The 27,400-nt window shown below is 43.4% G+C and overlaps 1 protein-coding gene across 2 annotated transcripts in view; it reads right to left on the reverse strand.

Annotated features, from left to right (window-relative positions):
* Nucleotides 1-216: 216 nt before the first annotated feature.
* large1 (LARGE xylosyl- and glucuronyltransferase 1) overlaps nt 217-27,400 on the reverse strand; it is a 163,857-nt gene continuing 136,673 nt past the window's right edge. For both annotated transcript variants that reach the window (XM_051688702.1, XM_051688701.1), the window contains exon 15: nt 217-2,648. In XM_051688702.1, the coding sequence (XP_051544662.1) occupies nt 2,451-2,648 (198 nt within the window). In that variant the 3' untranslated portion in view covers nt 217-2,450. The remainder of the gene's footprint in view (nt 2,649-27,400) is intronic.

Raw genomic sequence — 27,400 nt, forward strand, 5'->3', positions numbered from 1 at the left:
GTTTTTTTTAGATTCTTTTTTAAAAGTTGTGTGTGAAACACATAATAAGAATTTATAAAATAAATTTTTAGCAATTTTATTTTTATGTTATTTACTATATTAAATTGTGCGATATATCGGCATTGTATCGGCCACCCTGCTCTCTGGATATCGGCATCGACCATTAAAAAACCCATATCGGTCAACCACTAGTAAATACACTTTGAATGAGCTTGAATTGGTTTTCCCCTCTTTATTTATGTGGCCTTGCCAATGGATTTTTGATAAGTGTCACAACCACAAAATCAACAAGGTTACTGTCACAGTTACAATATATAGTGAAATCATGGTTTCTATATGGAAAATACAGTATTACTGTTGTAAAACCATGGTTTATTGTATCAAAACCATAATTTATGTTAAGAAAACAATGGTGACAGCAGTCATGGTTATTACATGTTTCTACAGTAACTTGTATAAAAAAAAAAAAAAAAAAAAAAAAAAAAGGATATTACTTTTTCTCTAATTAATAATTAAAAGTAATTAAAAGTAACCAGGAAATTCTGTGATGTTTTGTATTTGACTATGTTTGCCATGAATTGAGAATGGCCAATCAATAATATGAAGAAACTTTGAAGAGATCAGGCATACTATAACACACATACAGTGCATAGACTGTAGCCTATTAAAAGCACTTAAATAGTAAACACACATGTTGCTAAAAGTGTGTCATCCGGAAAACATCACATTCTATTTTCAAAATCATATTTGTTTACAAACAGCTGATAAACATCTCTAAAAGATCAGATTCACAAACATTTACAAACTCAAAAACATCTGATGAATTTCATTCTAACATTCAACAGTGACTGTTTTTGAGATATATTACACATGAGCATATACTCTGCAAAGCTTTTGGAGTGACAATTGCATTTTTAGTGTGTATGTGGGCAGCTTTCATCTGGACAATCACATGTAAATGCATATGGATGGTTTTGAAAAATATACTGACTAAATATAAAGATCGTTAAAAAAAAAAAAAGAAAAAAAATTATGTAATTTTTCATTAGTATAAGTCCTATTTGGACAGGACTAGTTGTCCCTGAGGATGTCAGGAAAAACGTGTTTCACAGACGAACTTTGTGATTTCAATCATCAGAATTGAACATATCTGTGTTTTTCTCACATAGCCAAAAGACAGTATGTTATTTGCGGTTATGAGGTTAACTCAGGGTACCTCTAAGAAATCTAATCCCGTATGCATAGGAATGTCTGTGATTGCAGCATATTATTTTTAAAAAAAATGCAAAAATACATTTTCTCTTTTTTAAGTCTAACGTTATAAGCATTATTCGACATGATGTGTATTTTTCATCTTGTATTTTCCACGGACTAAATCTAAACCTAAAATATCTTCAATTTTTTTTTAAATGCATTTGGTTCATGATATTAACACTGTCATCTGAATTTTTCAGGAATTGGGTAGTAGAATGGAGTTGTCACTCGAACTTAGTGTATACAGAACAGAATAAATACTCAGAAAAAGATTGACACTGTATTTGCTTCAGTCTAATAGGTGTCTCGGCAACTAAGGTGTGATGTCAAGGTAGTAATTTTACCTGTATGGCAAAATAACATGAACAAGATGTTGTTAGCGCATCAACATTCTTCAGCAGGTTAATGTTTTGTAAATGTGTCAGAGTCTCACATTTGTTGTCTGTGTAGTGTGACTGCATGCTCCAAACACATTCTGGTGCCTCAACAACAAAAATTACTATGCTATCTTTCACAAATAATGAAGAAAATAAATGTGCATAAAAGTGTTAGTGTGGTACGACCCTCTGATGAATGAAGAATGACAGTCTGTCAGAAACACTTAGAAAAGTGTCTTAAATGTGTCTATGAAGTGTTCACTTTGGCCTCTGGTTAGATATTATTGCCAGACAAGTGAGTGAAGATCCCTGTTTATTACACTGTTGATATGTGTGCTGAAGAAACACATTGCTACCTACTGTACAACAATACAACAACCCATCAACACTGCCTGTGTGTTTACAAAGCTGAAACTTTGAACATAGAGAGAGAGAGAAAGAGAGAGAGGCAGAAGATAGATAGATAGATACATAGACAGATAGACAGATTCAAAGCTTCAGTCTGAAGTGCATCTATCTATCTGTGTTGTCATTCAGAGCATTAATCATAACAGTCTTGATTTATTCTAGAGGTTTCCATTTGAAGAACTGTGCATCCTCTTATATGAGTTCATCAAAGTCCTCTTGTCAGTAGTTTATTTCTCTGCACTGAACAGCAGTGATAAATGTCTCGTCAGATCCCTGAATGAATGATGATCACGAACTGCACAAGCCCAGTTTACTTCCAACACGTCCACCCAACACCCAGTAATGGCTAGCCAGATCTCCTGGATTGACTCATGGGAATTATTTTATTGGTTTGTAGTAGAATTTGCTCAGCTAACTGTTGTTATCCACTGTCATGTATTTGAGTGCGGCGAAACCGTAGCGGCGAGACATGTTCTGCTGAAACTCTTCCTTCAGAGTCTTCAGACAAGCACGATACTGTTTGTTTGAGCGAAACTTGGTGATGTCAAAGCTGGGCGCATGAGGCATATGGATCATATAGGCATTGGGCAAAACCACAAACTCATATTCCTGTAAACACACAACAACAAACAAAACATTACACATGCTGAAACATCCTTAATTAACTCTCTGTGTATTTTCTGATTACAAAGTTGTTAGTTACTGTAATCTAATTACTTTAGTCAAAAGTAGTAATGCATTGCATTTTAAATTCTTCCAATCAGATTACAGTTATTGTATTTCAATTAAGTGAATTTCTTTAAAGTACATTATTTAGAAATGTGTACCCCAAATAATGTTATTTATGTAGAATGTATGTAAACATACATTTTGTTCGTATGTATGTCAGTTTGCATCACTGCATAAGCTGAAAGGCATAATATAGATATTATTTTGAATTAGCTAAAAATGTGTTTTAGAAAGTAATAAAAGTAATTACTAATTTGATTTAAGTAATCAGTAAAGTATTCTGATTACATTTCAGAGAAGTAAATAGTTATCTGTAATGGATTACTTTTTGAGTAACTTACTCAACACTGCTCTTAAAACAAGGCCATCATTAAAATGTACTAAAAAAAATCATATATATTAGGGCTGTCAGTTGATAATTTTTAAAATCATGATTAATTGCTATTTTTTGTAGTTAATAGCAATTAATCACAGATTTTGAAAATGCAGACATTTGACACCATATATACTTATTTTCCAGTAAAAATGCATTTATTTCCATCTTAAAAAGAAAAGAAAACAATATGTAACAATACAGTGCTTTATATTGTGGAAGGCTTTGTTTGGGAAATGTTTAATGTTACTTGAATAGGTGATATTTCTGTCTTTATTAAAATTTTCTAATTGGGAGGTTGACTTATTGAAAGAATTAGTCCCCATTAGTTGAGTATTCATTTATATTTTAATTCATTTCATATTTCTATATTCATAATTTTACATTTAAAATATTTATCTCATAAAATGATGTATGCATTTGAAATACAAATAATTGCCACTTCAGATGCCGCTTCTGTGCCACCTTTGCTGTCTAAAGATAGCTTTAGTCCCCATAGGTTTAGTATTCATTGCAATGGGCATTAAATCTCTTAAACTCTCATCTTCCACAATATTAATCTGCCGGTAGACTATGACTATCCACTTTGTTACAGCAGTCATGAAGCCGCATTCATGGTTCACGTCAGAGTGTCAACACCAGAATAGAACGCCGCATTTAACTCTGAGTGATAGTTAAGACTTGGCGTGCTTCAATGTTAATTAAAATGCGCTGAAAATACTTGATTTCTATCACAAGTCCTATCTGGGCTTGTTTTGTACATCAAATAATAGCACTAAGAGGTCGCATTATTTTATCACTGACAGGGAAGCGCTGTTGGAGTGTGTGTCAGAGTTATGACTCCATGCGGACACAATTCAAAGGTTCCGCCCTCCCAACAAGTGTTTATGCTGGTTTATAATGTATTAATGGTAAATGTGTTAATAAAGCGTTAAACTTTTTATTAACGTGTTAATTCCGACAGCTCTAATATAAGCAATATCACAAAAGCAAGAGTGCGAAATGGTCCTACATCAGCATAGCATGATTGCGAGTGTGATATTGCTTATATACAACAGTTCAATGAAGAAGTACATTTTTAAAAAAAATAGGAAAAACGTAAAAACGTGAGTACGTACTGTGAGTACGGTCACAAAAAGCGCATTTGTGCATGGAACTACTTTCTTACGCAACGGATCAGAATCTGTCGTTGCTGGTTCAAACCAAATGATGCGTCCAAGCCTCTCAAAAACATCACTTTAGAACTACTGGTATCACAGCTTGAGCTGTTTCTAACATATTATTGTGGAAACAAGGATGTGTGTGTGTGTGTGTGTGTGTGTGTGTGTGTGTGTGTGTGTGATCAGCATTCGGACACTTCACTGTGTGTATCACTACGCTTGTGTTCATGCCGTTCTAAACTAAAGTGAAAGAGCAGTGCAGATGTGTTAAGAGATACTGTTTGCCTTTTTTTAGATGTATTTTTTTGACATTATATATGTTATCCAGCAGGTGGTGGCAAAAGATCATTTTTATGTGTAATATGAGCCAGTTAGGTGACGTGAAGTGAATCCGGGTCAGCCAGGTTTACATACAGCACTCCGTGATCGCTTGTATTACTACACTACTAAAGCTAGGAAATAGCTTTAAACAGCTTTAAACAAACAACTTCAGCATTACGGCTCATCACAGCTGAGAGACACAACAGACTGGTTAATTACACAAGCTGAAGGTGCTTACCTCATATCAGACTTTCCACATTGGAGTGGACACACTGTTTAAAATGGCGGAGGACACTGCGGTTTCTATAGTGAAAGACTCTTGCGCACCAGCAACCGTGAAATAGGGAGAAATACCCCCACTTGGTCGGCTACTTTTCCACTGAGAAAGCTGATCTTCAGAAAGCTGACAGCATCACACATGCTCCGTCTCTCTCTCTCTCTCTCACACACACACACATCCATCCATCCATCCTTGTTTATCCAATAACTTTTTAGAAACAGCACAAGCCATGATACTATTTCTGAATTGAAATTTTTGAATTACTAACGGAGGCTGGGACGCATCATTTGGTTTTTTAAACAGCAACGGCAGATTCTGATCCGCCACGTAATAAAGTAGTTCCATGCACAAATGCGTCTTTATAACTGTACTCAGATTTTACTGATTTTTTAAAAATTTATATAAGGAATATCACACTCGCAATCGTGCGATATGTCCCTAAATCAGCACTGCTGTGATTACCTACAGCACTCGGCCTGCGGCCTCGTGTCTGTGGCCGAATCACAGCAGTGCTGATGTGCCTCAACAACAAACTCTTGCTCGTGTGATATTGCTTAAATATACATACAGTATACAGTGTGTGTGTATATATATATATATATATATATATATATATATATATATATACACTATATTGCCAAAAGTATTTGCTCATCTGCCTTTAGACGCATATGAACTTAAGTGACATCCCATTCTTAATCCATAGGGTTTAATATGACGTCGGCCCACCCTTTGCAGCTATAACAGCTTCAACTCTTCTGGGAAGGCTTTCCACAAGGTTTAGGAGTGTGTTTATGGGAATTTTTGACCATTCTTCCAGAAGCGCATTTGTGAGGTCAGACACTGATGTTGGACGAGAAGGCCTGGCTCGCAGTCTTCGCTCTAATTCATCCCAAAGGTGCTCTATCAGGTTGAGGTCAGGACTCTGTGCAGGCCAGTCAAGTTCTTCCACACCAAACTCGCTCATCCATGTCTTTATGGACCTTGCTTTGTGCACTGGTGCACAGTCATGTTGGAACAGGAAGGGGCCATCCCCAAACTGTTCCCACAAAGTTGGGAGCATGGAATTGTCCAAAATCTCTTGGTATGCTGAAGCATTCAGAGTTCCTTTCACTGGAACTAAGGGGCCAAGCCCAGCTCCTGAAAAACAACCCCACACCATAATCCCCCTCCACCAAACTTCACAGTTGGCACAATGCAGTCAGACAAGTACCGTTCTCCTGGCAACCACCAAACCCAGACTCGTCCATCAGATTGCCAGATGGAGAAGCGTGATTCGTCACTCCAGAGAACACGTCTCCACTGCTCTAGAGTCCAGTGGCGGCATGCTTTACACCACTGCATCCGACGCTTTGCATTGCACTTGGTGATGTATGGCTTGGATGCAGCTGCTCGGCCATGGAAACCCATTCCATGAAGCTCTCTACGCACTGTTCTTGAGCTAATCTGAAGGCCACATGAACTTTGGAGGTCTGTAGCGATTGACTCTGCAGAAAGTAGGCGACCTCTGCGCACTATGCGCCTCAGCATCCGCTGACCCCACTCTGTCATTTTACGTGGCCTACCACTTCGTGGCTGAGTTGCTGTCATTCCCAATCACTGACAGTTGACTGTGGAATATTTAGTAGCGAGGAAATTTCACGACTGGACTTGTTGAACAGGTGGCATCCTATCACAGTACCACGCTGGAATTCACTGAGCTCCTGAGAGCGGCCCATTCTTTCACAAATGTTTGTAGAAGCAGTCTGCATGCCTAGGTGCTTCATTTTATACACCTGTGGCCATGGAAGTGATTGGAACACCTGAATTCAATTATTTGGATGGGTGAGCGGATACTTTTGGCAATATAGTGTATATATATATATACATACACACACACACACACACACACACACACACCGATCAGCCACAACATTAAAACCACCTGCCTAATATTGTGTAGGTCCCCCTCGTTGCCGCCAAAACAGCACCAACCCGCATCTCAGAATAGCATTAGCATTCTGAGATGCTATTCTTCTCACCACAATTGTACAGAGTGGTTATCTGAGTTACCGTCGACTTTGTCAGTTCGAACCAGTCTGGAAATTCTCTGTTGACCTCTCTCATCAACAAGGCGTTTCCATCTACAGAACTGCCGCTCAATGGATGTTATTTGTTTTTGGCACCATTCTGAGTAAATTCTAGAGACTGTTGTGTGTGAAAATCCCAGGAGATCAGCAGTTACAGAAATACTCAAACCAGCCCATCTAGCACCAACAAACATGCCACGGTCCAAATCACTGAGATCACATTTTTTCCCCCATTCTGATGGTTGATGTGAACATTAACTAAAGCTCCTGACCCGTATCTACATGATTTTATGCACTGCTGCCACACGATTGGCTGATTAGATAATCGCATGAATAAGTAGATGTACCTATGACAAATAATAAGATTGGCTAAAGCGTTACGGTGATATACCCTCATGTCCATTTTGGCGTGCTCTTCGTCGAATTCATTGAAGCGGCATTCGAAAATGGTATGGTTTATCAAAATTTTGTGAATAACTTTTTGTCGTGATTGCCTCTAGATGATGCAGGCTCATTTTCGTGCAAATTGGACAAACGGCCTAGGACGAGTCGTCTTGAGCCAAGGAATCAAAGGAAAAAATAATTTTGTTTCTAGGACTCACGGTTAAAAAGTTATTAATGTAAACGTGACTGCAAATTTGGGCAGTTAGAGGCTTTTAGGTAGAGACGCCAAATTTGCTGTGGTACCACATCAGACTGTCCTCTATCTGTGTGCCAAATTTCATAACTTTCCCGCAAGCGGTTCTATGGGCTGCCATAGACTAAAGAGCGGAATAATAATAATAATAATAACAATAATAATATATAGCTGCAAGCAGCGATACCGGGGTCAAGACAGTTATCGGCACCATGAGCAGTGAAAGAAGCTTTGTGACATGTTTTTGGTTAGAGTCCGATGAACAATGAGTTAGAAAACGTAAACTTTCAATCATAAAAAACCCATTTATTTTAAAAATAACTAAAAATAGCTACTTCTTAGAATTTTTGTCCAGCATGTGGCGCTGTTCTGAAACTGCTCAGGTAGTATCTGGGCATGATGGTTATCATGCAGGAAAGCGTTCAAGAGTTATAAGCCAAAATACCCATTTTTCTATCTCCTGACCAGTAGGGGGCAGTGAGCCAAAACGCTACAGGTAACCTCAGGGCCTAATGGTGATGACACGTACCAAGTTTCGTCCCAATCCCTCAAAGCGTTGCAGAGATACAGCCTCAAGTCCTAACTTTGAGTCCCTTCAGAGCATGGTGCCAAAGACACATACCAAGTTTCGTAACGATACGCCAAGTCGTTCGTACAATACGGCATTTTATGTCTAAATTCAAAATGGCAGACCCCTATTGTTTTTGTTAGTTTTCTTCTTCTTCTTCCGCTCAAGTCTATGGCAGCCCATAGAACCGCTTACGGGAAAGTTATGAAATTTGGCACACACACAGAGGACAGTCTGATGTGTTACCACAGCAAATTTGCCATCTCTACCTCAAACCCTCTAGCGCCACCAACTGCCCAAATTTGCACTCACATTTATGTTAATAACTTTTAAACCGTGAGTCCTAGAAATGAAATTATTTTTTCCTCTGATTCCTTGGCTCAAGACAATTTGATTGCACCCTATTCATGATAGCAATTCGTCATTTTCCGTCATGAAAATGTTTCCGCCATTTTGAAATTTCTGAAAAACCTACATTTTCGAACTCGTCCTAGGCCGTTTGTCCGATTTGCACGCAAATTGGCCTGCATCATCTAGAGGCACTCACGATAAAACCATACCGTTTTCGAATGGCGCTTCAACGAATTCAATGAAAAACATGCAAAATTGAACTTGAGGCTGTATCTCCGCAATACTTTGAGGGATTGGGATGAAACTTGGTACGTGTCATCACCATTAGGCCCTGAGATTACCTGCAGCGTTTTGGCGAAAAGCTCCCTACTGGTCAGGAGATAGATATTTTTTTTATTTTGGCTTATAACTCTTGAATGCTTTCCTGCATGATAACCATCGTGCCCAGATACTACCTGAGCAGTTTCAGAACAGCGCCACATACTGGACAAAAATTCCAAGAACTAGCTATTTTTTGTTAATTTTAAAATAAATCTGTTTTTTTATGATTGAAAGTTTACTTTTTCTAACTCCTCATATACTGTTCATCGGACTCAAAACATGTCACAAAGCTTCTTTTGCTGCTCATGGTGCCGATAATTGGCTTGACCCTGGTATCGCTACTTGCAGCTATATTGTAAACTTGGACCCTAAACATACAATGTGTAATAGATATATGCCACCATTCCAGTTTGACTACAACTTCATGTAATTTAATCCATTGCCATGACAGCACTATTAAAGCTATCAAGCATCCCTTCAAAATTTCCCATCAGCAGTGTCTAAACAATTTAAGCAATTTGGGTAAATGTAAGATAACTTTTTCAAAGTCTGTTGTAAGTGCCACACTTCCTGCTGCCAGTTGGTGGCACTATGACCGTGAACCACAATAGCCATGTCCATGTGATTAGCCCCCCCCCCCCCCAAAAAAAAAACTCAATTTTGATCTAAATCACACAATACATGCAGAACATATGAGACATTTCCTGTTTGCCTATTTTTGCCATTAATTTAGTGAATCGCCATGGCAACACCATTTGATATTTAAAAATATGTTCGCAATTTAGCATCTTCGATATCTTGGCATAATGTTGTCTAAATGTGGTGACAGTCTCATGAATCACCATTCAGGGAATCAATCAATCTATCTATCTATCTATCTATCTATCTATCTCAATTTTTAATTGTAATTTTAAATTTTTTGCTAACTGAATAATTTAAAATGTTTGCTATAATTGAATATAATTATTTATTGAAAAAACTATGTAGATCTAAAGATTATATTGCAATGAAATATTTTACCATTTTTATTTATCCATAAACTGGCTTTTTAAGATTAACATTTTTATTTGAGTCATAGAAATGACAAAGAAAAACAAAACATATATACAATGAATCAACATTTAACTCCCACTACTACCCCCTCCCCAATCAACAACCACACCTGACCCCCTACGAACATCCTCGTGGTCTCACATAAGTACAAACACACAGAAAAATTATAATAAAATAAAATAAAAAATATATAATAATCATACACATCTCAAACTATGCCACTCTCTCCACAGTCCCTCCATGAGAGTCCCCCAAAAATGTCAAATAACTGCCCCATTTCCCATCAAATGAATCCCAGATCCCCAGTCTTCTACACGACACCTCCTCGAAAGCTGCCACCCTGCCCATCTCCTTGCACCACTCTCGAAACGATGGGGCTCCAGCTGACTTCCATCCTCTAAGGATAACCTGTCTGCCCACCATAACACCGGCCAGGATCCAATTCTTCATGTACTTATCTCCTACATCAATGACCGCCGCCCCGTCACCCAAAATACAGAGCCTGGGGCAATAGGAGATTCGATTACCCAATACGTCGGCCATAAAATTCTGGACCCTCAACCAGAACTCCTGTATCTTAAGACACCCCCAAAAAACATGGGTGGTGTCTCCATCTTCTAAATGGCATCGCCAGCAGGTGGGTGTGTCCTTAAGACCAAGCCTATACAATTTAGAAGGGGTCCAATAAAATCTATGTAGAATCTTAAATTGCATAAGGCGCACCCTTGCATCTCTAGATGCAGACTTGAAATTTTTTAAGAATCCTAGCCCACACTCCCTCCTCCAAAAACAAATTTAAATCTTCCTCCCATAATCTTTTGAGGGAATTTAAAGCTCTGTCCCCCAGACTCTGAATTAACAGGGAGTAATACACTGATGCCTCATGACCTTTTCCAAAAGCAGTAATCACCACTCCCAGAGTATCTGCTGCTCTAGGGGGGTGCATGCCACTCCCAAAAACAGTGCAGATTAAGTGGCGCAGCTGTAAATACTTATAAAATTGAGATCTAGGACTCCCAAAAGTTTGAACCAAATTTTCAAAAGGTCTCAATACTCCACTCTCATATATGTCACTGAGTGTATTAACCCCCCTCACAATCCAATCTGACCAACAGAAAGGGGACTTATTAATGCATAGTTTAGGGTTCTGCCATATGCTCGAGGCTACGTTTAAATAAATATAGGAATTAAACACTCTGGACACTTTTGTCCATATCGAGTGTAAATGCAAAATAACGGGGTGTGACTTTACTTATCCGATTAATTTGATCGAAAGGCTATGCAGAGGCGAGATAGGGGCAAGAGCTTCCTTTTCAATACAAAACCAGGGAGGGGCTCTCTCAGGTGGAAGCGACCAATGAGCCAAATGTCTGAGACCGAATGCATAATAATAAAACAAAATCTTGTGTAGGCCTAACCCACCTTTGTCAATTGGCCTATGTAACTTATTGAAGTTTAATCTGGCATGCTTACCATTCCAAATGAAGGACTTCGCTATGCTATCAAATTGCTTGAAATAAGAGAGGGGGACATCTATAGGGAGAGATTGTAACAGGTAGTTGAATTTTGGAATACAATTCATTTTAATTACATTAACCTTCCCAATCATCGATAAGTGTAATGAAACCCACCTGTCCACATAATTCGAAAACCTTTTTATTAAGGGATCAAAATTAACTCTGACTAAATCAGACAAATTTGCTGGGAATAAAATTCCCAAATACTTAATGCCCCGTTTGGGCCACTGGAAGGCTGGAAGGCTGTTACTGGACAGTACGCTCTCAAAGCCAAAGCTTTGGATTTAGACCAACTGACTTTGTATCCTGAGAACTTGGAAAAGGAATTAATAATTCTGTGGAGGCAAGGCATAAATGTAGTGGAATAATAAAATATCATCTGCGTAAAGCAGAAGCTTATGCGCCACACCTCCCGCAATCACCCCTGGAAAATCATCCTCCTTTCTTATCACGGCCGCTAATGGTTCCAGGGCAAGACAGAACAATAATGGGGAAAAAGGACAACCCTGCTGAGTGCCCCTATTCAGAGTAAAATAATCTGAAATTAATCCATTTGTTTGTATCGCTGCTACCGGGTGTATATTAAGTAACTTAATCCAACCAATAAATGTACTCCCGAACCCATACATCTCCAAAATCTTAAAAAGATAATCCCATTCTACCATATCAAAAGCTTTTTCGCCGTCAAGTGAGATGGCAGAGACCGGAGACTGATCATTCGCTACTGACCACATGATATTGATGAGACGTCTAATGTTATCAGAAGAGCTGCGGCCCCGAATAAACCCCACCTGATCTATATGTGTAAGAGATGTCATAACTTTACTTAATCGGTTGGCCAAAATTTTTTACAACATTTTTACATCTAGTTGGATCAGGGAGATTGGATGGTAACTTTTACACTCGCTTGGATCTTTGTCCTTTTTAAGAATCAGACTGATCCGGGCTTGTGTCATGGTTGGGGGAAGCTTTCCATTCTTTAATGATTCAGTATAAACTTCTAACAAAAGTGGAGCCAGTTCTGTAGCATAGGATCTAAAAAATTCTGCTGCAAAACCATCTGGCCCCGGAGCCTTGCCAGTAGGTAGGGACTTAATTACCTCGTCAAGCTCCTCCAAGGTTATCTCAGAATCAAGAGCGTTTTTTTGCTCAGTCTTCAGTTTAGGAAGACCTAATTGTTCCACAAAGTTTCTAATGTCTTCATCAGTAGACGAAGACGTGGAACTATAAAGATCAAGATAGAATTCTTTAAAGGCATTATTAATCTCAATGGCTGAGGTAAAAATTTCACCACCAGCAGATTTCACTGAGGGAATGGTTAAAAAAAGACTCTCTCTGCTTTATATATCTAGACAAAAGCTTTCCTGCTTTGTCCCCCGACTCAAAGTATGACTGTCTTGCCCTGAATAACCAAAACTCCACTTTCTGCGACAAAATAGTATTATATCTATATTTCAATCGGGTCAATTCTCTGAGGCCATCAGATGACATACGGCGCTTTAGCTCTGCCTCTGCACTTTTAAAATTTCCTTCCTACTCCACGAGTTCTCGTGCTTTGGATTTTTTGGTGAATGAGGCATACTGTATGATCTGACCTCTAAGAACCGCTTTAAGTGCCTCCCAAGCCATGCTCACAGAGGATACCGAGGACCAGTTGGTCTCCATATAAACACTGATTTCAGTCTTTAACATTTGCTGGAAATCAGGATTTTGCAAAAGGGATACATTAAGGCGCCAGCTATATGATTTCTTTTTCTCCGTATGTGGCAACACCTCTAAACTCACCAGGGCATGATCTGAGACAAAAATATTTCCAATTGAGCAATCAACAACAGATGAAATGAGGGATTTGGATATAAAAAAAAATCTATTCTAGAATAAGTCTTATGGACTGATGAAAAAAATGTATAGTCTCTACCAGATGGGTTAAAAAGTCTCCAAATATCTGTGAGACCGAGATTTTTACACATCCTGTGAAGCGTCAATGTTGCTCTAGGGGGCTTACACACTTTTGCTTCACTATGATCAAGGACTGAGTCCATCAAAAGATTAAAGTCTCCTCCCAAAATTATATCATGAGGGGTGCCAGCGGCTTGCAACATCCCTTCAAGATCTATAAAAAAGCCCTGATCATCAGCGTTAGGTGCGTAAATATTAGCCAAAATCAGACTTTGCCCCTGAATTTCTGCTAAAACAATAATGACTCATCCTACTGTATCATTAAACTGTTTGAGAAATTTGAATTGTAAATGTTTATTTACCAATATAATGACTCCCTTGCTCTTACTTGAGCCAACACTAAAGAAAACATGTCCACCCTGTATCTTCCCAAATGTTTCAGCTTCCTGCGGGGAAAGATGTGTTTCTTGAAGAAACACTATATCATATTTCTTACGTTTAAGAAAATAAATAATCTTCCTTCTTTTTATGGGGTACCCCAACCCATTCACATTCCATGTGGAGAGAGATAGTACTCTCATATTAACATTTGACATTCTGATATAATAGAAAAAGTAAATTGTGTGCCAAAAACAAAATTATGAAGACCACATTTCAACATCAATGCAACAATAAAACCCTGAACTTCCCCCTGAACAAAACAAAAATAAAAAATAAAAATGTGCGCATTAATCCCACGCACGAAAGCGCCAACTGCCGTCAATCCCTTTAAACTCAAAGAGTCCATGTACGCCTACGAGAGCCCCCACGACAACTTTGCCATCGAATTGCTCAATTCTGCCTCACAAATTTGTAAGGCAAAATTACACAACATCAAATATTTTGTAAAACAAACCCCAGCCAATAGGCAGAATAAACACAAAGAATGTGTAGACTCATTCACAGAACTGTCTCAAAGGTGTGTTCCTTCACAAACAAATTCCAGCCGATATAAAGCTGTTCAGTTTCCTCGGTCAGACAAACGAATCTTCAGTGAGCCAGCTGATGAGTGCAGCAGATGACATAATAATTCCAATGTCCCACGAAAATACTCCACAAATCATACTCGAGCCAACAGGAGGCATAAGCACAAGGAACTGACAGATTCATCCATAACTGTCCCCAAGTAATGTTATTTAACAAAACAAGCTCCAACCGCTAGGCGGAACCAGCACAAAGGAAACGAAACACGAATCCTGGTTCCTCGGATGGTCAAGAGTCAATTCATTCGGAGGCCGTATAAAAGTATATCCCATGATTTACACAGTGCAAACTTTATAAAAGACATCCTTTGTGTGGGCATGTAGATATTTTGCAGTCATCCATTCATTGTAAAAGTGATCTTCCATCAATGCAAAAGTTTCTTTAAGGAAAAGTGTTAATCCACAAAACAAAATAAACTCCTGCAGCTCGGCGGAGCCAACGCAAAAGGAAACAAAAATGGTGCCCAGCTTCCTTCGAGAGCCAGAGTATGTACAGTGAGTCAATCCACTCACAAGAGAAACACCCAATGGTTACTCACCCATTGTTTCAATAAAAGACATTGCCTGATTGGGACATGTAAATACTTTGCTGCCGTCCTTGGTGTTTATTCTCAGTCTGGCCGGAAACTTCAGAGCAAAAGTGATCTTCCGCTGATGTAAGAGTTTCTTGCGTTACTTAAACCGATCGCGTTTCTCTCTTGTCGAGTTCGCAAAGTCCGGGAACAAGAAAATATTGTAATTTTTCCAAGAAAGCTTTCCTTTGCTCCTCGCCTGGTGCAACACGAGATCTTTATTGGATGATTTCAAAAATTTGCCCAGAATCGATCGGGGCCTTCCTCCCTCAGCAGATCTGTGAGCTGGGACTCTGTGAACTTGGGAAAAGCTAGTCTAGGAATTTCACCATATCTCTGCCCTCCTCATGCTCAGGAATTCCAACAATTTGAATGTTATTCCTGAGGCTTCTATTCTCAAGATCTTCAAGCTTTTCAAGAACACGTTCCAAATCAACTTTGGTCGCAGGCGGATTAGCGGCTAATTCCCTCTCTGATAACTCCAAATAATCGATTCGTTTTTCAACATCTGTCACTCTTGTGACTAGCTCAGATAATTTTTTCCCATCGCCTTAATCGATCGACATATTACAGCGAGATCCTCCAAGTCCGCAAGTACCTTCTTCAACATCACCGATATGTTGGACAGTTGTCGATGGATTCCTTCTCCCGCCGCGCAATCCAAATCGAGTCCCCGGTCCACAGGCTTGTCTGGGCTTTCATCTTGAACCCATAAGGGTCTTTTAATGTCTCCAGAGCCCGAGGATTTTGACTTCTTTGCCATGTTTACCTCAAACAGTAAATGTGTAACTGGGTGTATCGAATTTCACCGGATTATATCATGAAAATAATACAAAAAAATTAGCAAAGTGTGCAGAGCTGTCTCTCACATGTTTGCCCTTCGCATGGCGTCACCCGACTCCCCATAAACCGGCTTTAAATTAAATTAACAAATGTAATTCATGGCATTAGGTGTTAAGGTAGTCTAAGTAGATTTTAATATGAGCACAGAAGTCATTTAGGCTTGTAATTTCATTGCAATTCTGTTGTTGCATTTTTTTCTCTGTGCACTGTCAAAATAAATGAAGTACATTAAATTTGAGTCTGCATTCGTTATTCATACGCACACAACTGTTTAAATAGCCTCTAATTTATGTCCTCATTTGCCCTACTTTAATTTAGTTTAGAATACCGCATGTTCACACAGACCACACCCACAAGAACAAATAAATCAATCTGACTGGCTGATGAATCTGACAATCTGACTTTAGATGCCTATTCACGTGCACTGTTGAGGGATTCTGAAGGCATGACGGGGTGGAGCTCAAACTCACGCGCTGCTTCAGCTAACAAGCATGGCTTCAGGCAAGCGATTTGTTAAACAGTTGTCACACTTTGCTTGTAAGCATCAAGGAATAAATTCTGATTGGATAAATTTTTTTTTTTTGCTATTCATATGTAGTGGAAAGCAACTGAAAATACATTTGACATTTGGTCAAAAAACCAAATACATAGGCAAAAAACCAAAGTCATATTTCTAACCCAGTGCTGAGTGGCAATTACAAGAAATGTCCAATAGAGGGCATCCAAGCTCCATTGTTGAATGATTCCCAACACAAGACTTCTCAGTCAAGAATGGGTGGGGACTGAGTTCATGAGTTTGAGATCTTTTCCAGTCGAATCCCATAGAAAAATGCAAACAAATGTGTCCCCACTCAATATATACATCCACTGAGGTGCGGATGCAATCTTTGTTAATTAAACCATATAGTTTTATATGGATGGATTAGAACCTTGAACCTCTTATGCAATGGGCAAATTAATTACTACTAGACCACTCAGTTGGACTCTTTTTACCAGCGCTGATTTATGTACTTCTCCACTGACATACAATATTTCATGACCGACAATAGCACACATAGAGATGAAGTTATCAAATTTATTATGTTATTATGGGAATCCCATCCCTTTCCTTTATGTTTGACTGTGGCAAAACAAATGCTTGAAAAGTCTGAAGCAGTCGCAACATTTCCAAATATACAGCAGCTGTTTGTATAATCTACATATTAACGGCACACGAGGGTGGGTTATTTTTTAACAATAGGTAGTACTGTCTCCAAACAGTTCAGGTATCCTCAGGACATGATGTTGATAATGTATAACAATTTTCTTTTAAATTCAACAATGCATTCAAAAGATAAATACAGTTTTTTAACTAAACATACACTGATCAACCACAACATTAAAACCACCTGCCTAATATCATGTAGGTCTCCACAAGACCTCTGAAGGTGTCTTGTGGTATCTGGCACCAAGACGTTAGCAGCAGATCCTTTAAGTCCTATAAGTTGCAAGGTGGGGTCTCCATGGATCAGACTTGTTGGTCCAGCACATCCCATAGATGCTCAATCGGATTGAGATCTGGGGGATTTGGAGGCCAAGTCAACACCTTGAACTTTGTTCAGGGATGGTTTGAGGAACCTGACAACATTTTTGCAGTGTGGCAGGGCACATTATCCTGCTAAAAGAGCCCACTGCCATCAGGGAACACAATTGCCATGAAGGGGTGTACGTGGTCTGCTACAATCATTAGGTAGGTGGTATGTGTCAAAGTAACACCCACATGAATGCCAGGACCCAAGGTTTCCCAGCAGAAGATTGCCCAGAGCATCACACTGCCTCCGTCGGCCTGCCTTCCTCCCATAGTGCATCCCGCTGCCATCTCTTCCCCAGGTAAGCGACGCACATGCACCTGGTCATCCTCACGTAATTCATCAAACCAGGCCACCTTCTTCATTGCTCCATTGTCCAGTTCTGATGCTCATATACCCACTGTAGGTGCTTTTGGCGGTGGACAGCGGTCAGCATGGGCACTCTGACTGGTTTGTGGCTATGCAGCCTCATACGCAGCAAGCTGAAATGCACTGTGTTTTCTGACACCTTTCTATCATGGCCAGCATTAACTTTTTCAGCAATTTGTGCTACAGTAGCTATTCTGTGGGATCGGATCAGACGGGCTAGACTTCGCTCCCCACACGCATCAGTGAGACGTGGGCGCCCGTGACCCTGGCGCTGGTTCACTGGTTGTCCTTCCTTGGACCACATTTGGTAGGTACTAACACCCCACAAGACCTGCCGTTTTGGAGATGCTCTGACCCAGTCGTCTAGCCATCACAATTTGGCTTTTCCAAAAATCCGACTTTTTAAAAGTCGCTCAGATTCCAACACATGAAATTCAAGAACTGACTGTTCACTTGCTGCCTAATATATCCCACCCTTTGACAGGTGCCATTGTAACGAGATAATAAATGTTCACTTCACCTGTCAGTGGTTTTAATGTTGTGGCTGATCAGTGTATATATCAGGGAAAAAAAAGAACAATAAAAAGAACAAAAATGTCTGCAAGCAGAAATTATCAGGGATAAGCCCTGAAACCATTCAGTAAGCAAAATACAAAAACCTCCAGTACAACAAAAATCTATCCAAATGACATACTAAAGTGGAGATTTGAACCCAGGAACTTTTGAACTACAGTCTGGTGAATTAACACACTGTGCCACTCACTTGATATGCTTAATGAGTGGCTAAGAGACAAGCTGTGTTTTGAGTCAGCACACAAGTGTGGGTTATCTTTTTAACTATAGTGCTGTCTCCAAACTATTTAAGACATGATGACATTATCTTCAGGACATGATGATGATGATGTATACAGATCTTTTATAAAATTCAATATGCTGGAGAGACAGAATGGCTGATATGGGGAAAATCCACATGATCCACAGAATCCATAGACACCAATCTCATGATTTTAGGACATATGGTTTGAAAGTTATAGGCAAAAATAGCAATTTTTCATTTTCTTTTGACCCATAGGTGTTGCTGTCTCAAAACTGTGCATGTATCCTCAGATCATGGCCCTGATGAAGCATACCAAGTTTAATTTCAATATGACAAACTGTCCTGAGATACAGTCTCAAATCCGTTTTCATGGCAACTTCGTTAACTCTGTGTTTGCGTAACGTTTCAACAAAGTTAAAAATCCAAATTCTGTATAATTAATTCTGTGTGGCTCAGTCTGGAGATTATTCTGAGCCATTGTTTAGGCAAATCAGACAAAATTTTAAGGAAGAGTAGCACAAAATGATAAACAACATAATTAAAGATGGCGGCCACAGTAATGGGTGGAGTTTTAATATTAGGGGTCCATTTGAATCATCTGGAGGAGAGTAATCAGATGCAAAAAAAAATATTCTTTTGTGCGTATATTTTTAACCGTATGTTGTAGAAATAACAGTGACTTTTTGATTTGATGGCGCTAAATTTAGTATGGGGGCTATTCAAGACCACCCCTATCAGTATGCCAAATTTCATTATTTTCCTATATACAGTTCATAGGGCTGTCATAGACTCTCAGCCTGAATAATAATAATAATACTAACAGATAAAATAGGTGCTATTGCACCTTTGCTGCTTGCCCCTAATAATAATACTAATGGATACAATAGGTGCCTATGCACCTTTGGTGCTTGGCCCCTAATAATAAATATAGCTGCAAACAGCAATTATGTGGGCAAGCACCAGCATGGCAACCACTGCACAACACTAAGCACACATGACACTCACACCAAAGTAACACCAACATGCATCTTGCCTCAGAGCAGGATTGAACCAAGAACTTCCCATTTGACATTTCATGGCTCTAACCACTGCTCCACTCAGCTGCTGGCCTAATAGCTTAGTATGGTCCTTTTGGTGGCTAAAAAGTTTTTTTTTTTTTTAAAGACAAGCACTGCAGTCACCTTTATAAATGTCATGTTCATGTGACTTTTCATCAAAGATCAAAATAAAATTTGATTTGAGGAAAAGCCCAGCAACTGTTCATTAAGCACAATACAAAGACCTCCAGTACATTATAACATCAACTCTAATACTGATCCAAGTGGGATTCAAACCCATGTCCCTTGAAACTATAAACCAGTGCTTTAAGACACTGAGCCACTCAGGTGATGTGCCCACTCAGTGGCAAAGAGACTTCCTGTGGTTAGAATCAGCACACAAGTGTAGGCTATCTTTTGTACTATAGGTGGCGCTATCTCCAAAATGCTTAACCCTCATGCACTATTCGGTCATTTTTTACCAAAATCAATTTTGTTTCTTCAATAAAATAGGTCTCCTTTATCTGACTGTATGAAACTTGGTGACTTTTCATCCATTTGATATCTGAACACACACAGACTGAGTGGTAGAAAAAAAATTACACTTTAACTGGTCCCTGTCAAAAGTGTCCACCATAGGAAATGAGTGGGAAACACTAAAAGTCACAGATATATTTCATTATTTATTATATAAAATCTATAAAACAGCCACAATGCAGAAAAAACACACACAGACATGAAGGGGTGAGACTACCAAACATCAAGAGTGCAAAACACAAACACACACAAAACTGAACTGGTCAGACTATAAAACAGTTTTTTTTTTTTTTTTTTTTTTTACATTTTCCACAATGCAGAACACACACACACACCAAAATGAATTGGTGAGACTATAACACATCTACAATGCTGAACACACACACATACACACACACGTTGGTGCGGCTATCCTTATGAGGACTCTCCATAGAAAGAATTATTTTTATACTGTACAAACTATAGATTCTATCTCCTAACCCTACCCCTAAACCAAACCCTCACAAAAAACTTTCTGCATTTTTACATTTTCAATAAAACATCGTTTAGTATGTTTTTTTTAAGTGATTTGAATTATAGGGACACTAGAAATGTCCTCATAAACCACATTTATAGCATAATACCCTTGTAATTACCAGTTTGTAACCTAAAAAAATGTCCTCGTAAACCACCCAAACCCACCCACACATGCACACATGTTGGTATTTGTGGTTTACGAGGACACTCCATAGCCATAATGTATACTGTATAAATTATATATTCTATCCCCTAACCCTACCCCTAAACCTAACCCTCACAGTAAACGTTCTGCAATTTTACATTTAGGTTATTACTTGTTATTCTACTCATTTCAGGTATTCAAAAACTGACAAAAATAACCTCAAACAAATCAAACAAAATGCTAAACTTTTACAAAAGTAGTCTTTGAAAATGTTTAAATATATATCTAAATGTAGAACTTGTGACAAAATCTAGAAATCATCTTCTCTTCAACCAGGGATGAATAAGTAGCTCTCTGCAGCCATCTAGTGTTTATACTGGTAATTTCATCTTTTTTTTTTTCTTTTTTTTTTTTTTTTAAATGGACCGCACAGTTCCCTATCTGTCACTCACTCGACGTTGGTGTCGATGTAGTGACACTAGGGGTCACTCTTGGGAGCCCGAGACACCTCTGGTCTTTGATAAAAGGCCAATGAAAATTGGCGAGTGGTATTTGCATGCCACTCCCCCGAACATACGGGTATAAAAGGAGCTGGTATGCAACCACTCATTCAGATTTTCTCTTCGGAGCCGAACGGTCGATGCTCATTGAGCTGAATACTACTGTTCATTCACCTGCTGGATCTGACGGCGCATTTCAGCGGCTTCTCCCTCCTCTGCACTGGTGCACTGCAGAGAACGCCCCTGGGCGCTTCGGCAGAAAAACTAGAGAGTATATTTTCTGAAAGAGCATTTTTCCCCTCTAAAAGAGTATATATTTCTCTAAAAGAGCGCACACACGGAACGTCTTTTTAAAGACGCGTCTTTTTAAAGATGCTTTTCCGATTGTGTGTTATTCCTGGTTGTGCTCGTTATCTCTCGCCTTCTAACGGTCACGATCACTGTCTTTCGTGTCTGGGCACTGCTCACGCGGAGACAGCGTTCGTGGATGGTCACATTCTCATTGCGAGAATGTGTCCATGGCAACGTTGCGGTCGCGGCTCGCCTTCGTAAGGAAGCGAGCCACCCCAGAGGCTCCCGCCTCGGTCCTTTTACCCACGGGTTTGAGGCCAGCGCGGCTAGCACTGGGGTCGATTTGGGGACCCCAATGGGACCGCCTCCGCCGGGTATCCCCCCGCGGAACTCCCATTCCCCAGCACGCTCGTCTGCCCCGATCGGGCTTCCGGGTGAGTCCGCCGGCTCGTCTCACGGCGAGTTCGACCTCTTATTCGGAGCCCGCGAAAGTGATGAGCTCTCGAGCGCAGCATCGGAGAGCGGGCTCGTCCAGTCGGAAGCCTCGGCTGGGCTCCTCCCTTCAGGGTCGATCGCCCAGTCACAGGCTGACGCGGAGATGACGACATGCTTTCCCGGACAGCCGCGAGCGTCGGTTAGAGTGGATTTCACCGCTCTTCCCTGAACCCTCGCGGCTCTGTGATTGGTTCCTGGGCTCGCGGCGCCGCTCAAAGCCACGCCCCGCCCCGTTCCTTTCTTCCCGGAAGTGCATGAAGAGCTGACAAGATCGCGGGAGGCACCTTTTACTGCCCGGTCCCGATCTTTTCAGCTTCCCCGCTCTCACTACCCTCGATGGTGGGGCGGCCAAGGGTTATTCGGCAATCCCCCGGTGGATAAAGGTGCTCGCGGTGCACCTATGCCCGCAGAGCGCCGCCACCTGGCGTGGGTGCCCAAAGCCCCCGTCCAAGGCCTGTAGGTTTACGTCGTCTCTGACGGCCAAAGCCTACGGCGCTGCTGGACAAGCCGCCTCCACCCTGCACGCCATGGCTCTCCTGCAAGTCTGCCAAGGCGCTAAAGGAACTGCACGAGGGTAGTTCCGCCCCGGGATTGATGCAGGAACTGCGCTCGACGACCGACCTCGCTCTCCGAGAGACGGAGGTCACGGCACGGTCTCCCGGGCGGACGATGGCCACACTAGTGGTCCAGGAGCGCCACCTTTGGCTCAACCTGGTCGAGATGGGTGAGGCCGACAGGACACGATTCCTTGCTGCCCCCATTTTCCAGGCGGGCCTATTCGGCGACACTGTCGAGGACTTTGCCCAGCAGTTCTCGATGGTAGAGCAGTAGATGGATGCTAGCCAGCTTGTCCTGCCCCGGCGTGGCTCAAGATCCCCCCATCTACTCATCGCCGAGGGCGTCCCCCTGCGGTGACTGCACCGGCTCCGCCGCAGCCCGCCCCTCCGGCCCGGCCCCGGCGTGGAGCCCACCGCAGGAAGCCGACGCCACCCATCTCACAGCCGGCACCGAAGAACCCACGGAGGTCTTTGAAGCGCCCCTGAGATGGGCGACCCAGGGACAACGAAACCCGCTGCTCTGGAGCTGGTAAGCAGATCTTCTTTTTGTTACCTTTTGCATTTAATTGCGCTGCATGCCCAAGTGGCTGCAGTACTCAAGAGCTCCGCAAGAGTGGTTTCCTTGTTCCCTGGGTCACATATTCGGTGTGTACGGCTGGCATCACGACCACCGTCCACCACTCCATTTGGCAGGTTGGCGCTCCAGCGGCGGTCTCCCGCCCTGAGCGCCCAGCTGTGGCACAAATCCGCCCCCGATGTGACAGTCTCCACGGGTCATGAGGACAGGCCTCTTCCTCCCCCGTCCCAGGCTGTTCCGGGGGTGGTCACAAGGAGCCAGGTAAGTGCTTCGATGTCCTCGGACTCAGCACGGCCACGATGGGGTGTGGCACCTCAAGCTCCGCCCCGCCGCGAGGCCCCACCCGCCGGTACATCAGATGACGTTGTCCCTTTGGTCCCCCTTGCGCGGAACTCGGGTGCATGGCTTGCGCTTTCCAGTCCGTCGCGAGGGCTGGTCCGGACCGTCCGACTCGGCTGCACGATTCACTTCGCTGGGCATCCGCCCAGGTCCAGCGGTGTCCACTTCACCTTGGTGAAAGATGGAAACGCTGCTACCTTGCGCGGAGATCGCTACCCACCTACGGAAGGACGCGATAGAACCTGTCCCTCCAGCCGAGATGAAGAGGGGGTTTTACAGCCCCTACTTCATTGTACCGAAAAAAGGCGGTGGGTTGCGGCCAATCTTGGACCTGCAAGTACTGAACCGGGCCTTACACAGACTCCCGTTCAAGATGCTGACGCAAAGACGCATTCTAGCGAGCGTCCGGCATCAAGATTGGTTCGCGGCGGTAGACCCGAAGGATGCGTACTTTCACGTCTCGATCCTTCCTCGACACAGACCCTTCCTGCGGTTTGCGTTCGAGGGTCAGGCGTATCGGTACAAGTCCTCCCTTTCGGCCTGTCCCTGTCTCCTCGCGTCTTTACGAAGATCGCAGAGGCTGCCCTTGCCCCGTTAAGGGAGGTGGGCATTCGCATTCTCAACTATCTCGACGACTGGCTAATCCTAGCTCACTCTCGAGACGGGTTATGCGCACACAGGGACCTGGTGCTCTCACACCTCAGCCGACTAGGGCTTCGGGTCAGCTGGGAAAAGAGCAAGCTCCTCCCGGTTCAGAGCATCTCTTTTCTCGGTTTGGAGTTGGACTCAGTCTCCTTGACGGCGCACCTTATGAACGAGCGCGCCCAGTCGGTGCTGGCCTGTTTGAAGGCGTTCAAACAGAAAACAGCGGTTCCACTGAAACATTTTCAGAGGCTCCTGGGGCATATGGCGTCCTCGGCGGTGGCCACCCCGCTCGGGTTGATGCATATGAGGCCGCTTCAGCACTGGCTCCAGACTTGAGTCCCGAGACGGGCATGGCGCCACGGGACACACCGCGTGGCCATTACGTCGGTCTGTCACCGTCTTTTCAGCCCTTGGACCGACCTCTCGTTTCCACGAGCAGGTGTTCCGCTAGAACTGGTCTCCAGGCACGTCGTGGTCACGACAGACGCCTCCAAAATGGGCTGGGGCGCTGTTGGCAACGGGCACGCAGCTGCCGGCCTCTAGACGGGTCCGCAGCTGCGTTGGCACATCAACTGCCTCGAGTTACTGGCAATTCTGCTCGCCCTGCGGAGGTTCCGGCCGTTGATCCAGGGCAAGCACGTGCTAGTTCGGACAGACAGCACGGCAGCGGTAGCATATGTCAACCGCCAAGGCGGTCTGCGCTCCCGCTGTATGTCATAACTCGCCCGCCGTCTCCTCCAACGGAGTTAGCAGCACCAAGTCGCTGCAAGCCACTCACATCCCGGGCAACCTCAACACTTCGGCGGACGCGCCGTAACAACAGGTTACCCTCAAGGGAGAGTGGAGACTCCACCTTCAGGTGGTCCAGCTGATTTGGAGTCGATTCAGTCAGGCACAGGTGCACCTGTTCGCCTCCCAAGAATCCTCCCACTGCCCGCTCTGGTACGCCCTCACCGAGGCCTTCCTCGGCATAGACGCGCTGGCACAGCTGGTCCCCTGGCATTCGCAAATATGCGTTTTCCCCAGTGAGCCTGCTCGCACAGACCCTGTGCAAGGTCAGGGAGGACGAGGAGAAGGTCGTCCTGGTAAGCACCCTACTGGCCCGCCCAGACGTGGTGCTCGGACCTCACGCTCCTCGTGACAGCTCCCCCGGGCAAATTCCCCTGAGAAAGGCCCTTCTTTCTCAGGGAAGGGGCACCATCCGGCACCCGCGCCCAGACCTCTGGAATCTCCATGTCTGGCCCCTGGACGGGACGCGGAAGACCTAAGCCGTCTCCCACCTGCGGTGGTAGACACATTCACTCAGGCTAGGGCTCCCTCTACGAGGCGCCTGTATGCCTTTAAGTGGTGTCTGTTCGCTAAGTGGTGTTCCTCCCATCAGGAAGACCCCCAGAGGTGCGCAGTCAGATCAGTGCTTTCCTTCCTGCAAGAGAGGTTGGAAAGGAGGCTGTCCCCTTCCACCTTGAAGGTGTACGTTGCTGCCATAGCAGCACACCATGACGCAGTCGACGGTGAGTCCTTAGGGAAGCATGATCTGATCATCAGGTTCCTAAGAGGCGCCAGGAGGCTGAATCCCTCCAGGCCACGCCTTGTTCCCTCATCGGACCTCTGTAGTTTTTCAGGGTCTACAGAGAGCCCCCTTTGAGTTTTGCAGTCAGCCGGGCTTAAGGCACTCTCCTTGAAGACTGCCCTCCTGACTGCGCTCACTTCCATCAAGAGGGTAGGTGACCTGCAAGCGTTCTCTGTCAGCGAAACGTGCCTGGAGTTCGGTCCGGGCTATTCTCACGTGATCCTGAGACCCCCGACCGGGCAATGTGCCCAAGGTTCCCACCACTCCTTTTAGAGACCAGGTGGTGAACCTGCAAGCGCTGCCCCAGGAGGAGGCAGACCCAGCCCTGGCGTTGCTGTGTCCGGTGCGCACTTTGCGCATCTATTTGGATCGCACGCAGAGCTTTAGACTCTCCGGGCAGCTCTTTGTCTGCTTCGGTGCACAGCGGAAAGGAAGCGCTGTGTCCAAGCAGAGGATCGCCCACTGGCTCATTGACGCCATAACTATGGCATGTCTCGCCCAAAACATGCCGCCCCCGGTAGGGCTACGAGCCCATTCTACTCGTGGTGTAGCGGCTTCTTGGGCCCTGGCCAGAGGTGCCTCTCTAACAGACATTGCAGAGCAGCGGGCTGGGCAACACCCAACACCTTTGCAAGGTTCTACAACCTCCGGGTGGAACCGGTTTCGTCCCAGGTAGTGGCACGCAACACAAGCGGATAAGCCCGGGATAGCCGGCCGGGTGTATCGCTTGCACATAGCGCCTTCCACCTCCTTTTGAGCTGAAGACGTGCGCTGTTAATTCCCAGTAGTGTTCACAAAGGTTGTTCCCTGGTTGACTTCCTCCGAGCCCTGTGGCAGTCGAGTTTTCGGAGAGACTCGCTGCCGGCCCAGTACACGCGCTAACTAAGAGCCCGGTTCTGGGGTAGGTGCTCCGCATGTGGCGGTTCCCTGTAAGGCTAACCCCATGCGATCTATATCTTCCGCTAGTTCGTTTCCCTACTGGCAAACTGCGTCTTCCTTGGGCAGAGCCCCTCAGTCTCCATGTTGTAGTAACTCCTCCCCCATTGGGTAGGATCTACCTTGAAGGCTCTCCACATGGTTGGAAAGACCATGTGATGTATTCTTCCACTTAAATATCCCCCCTCTCTTGGGGCGAGGTGTGGTCTCCGCGGTGTCCTCCCCTTGGGAGGGACACCCCCCGACTAGACCTGGCGGCCCAGTCGGATAATCCCCCTTCTTTTTAGGGAGTGGAAAAAGAGAAGGGGAAAGAGGCCATGACTGGGTTAAGCCTGTTTCTATCTCTGGGTAGTCGACTTGTCCCCAAAAAGGGCCGTTCGACACTCATAACTGTGTTGGGGGAGGTTACGTGTCGACCTGGTGTGCTGGCTATGAGGCACACAGCAAGTCTGCCCACCACACACCGCCAGTTCACGTAACACAGTTCAGCCTTGTGGCGTTTTGTATAGGGACCCCTAGTGTCACTACATCGACACCAACGTCGAGTGAGTGACAGATAGGGAACGTCATGGTTACTGGTGTAACCTCCGTTCCCTGATGGAGGGAACGAGACGTTGGTCCCTCCTGCCACAACGCTGAACTACCCGCTGAAATGGCCGGACCTTATATCGGCTCCTCAGCGTAAAACCTGAATGAGTGGTTGCATACCAGCTCCTTTTATACCCGTATGTTCGGGGGAGTGGCATG

The sequence above is a fragment of the Myxocyprinus asiaticus genome, chromosome 45, assembly GCF_019703515.2.
Source record: "Myxocyprinus asiaticus isolate MX2 ecotype Aquarium Trade chromosome 45, UBuf_Myxa_2, whole genome shotgun sequence".
Taxonomy (NCBI): Eukaryota; Metazoa; Chordata; class Actinopteri; order Cypriniformes; family Catostomidae; genus Myxocyprinus; species Myxocyprinus asiaticus.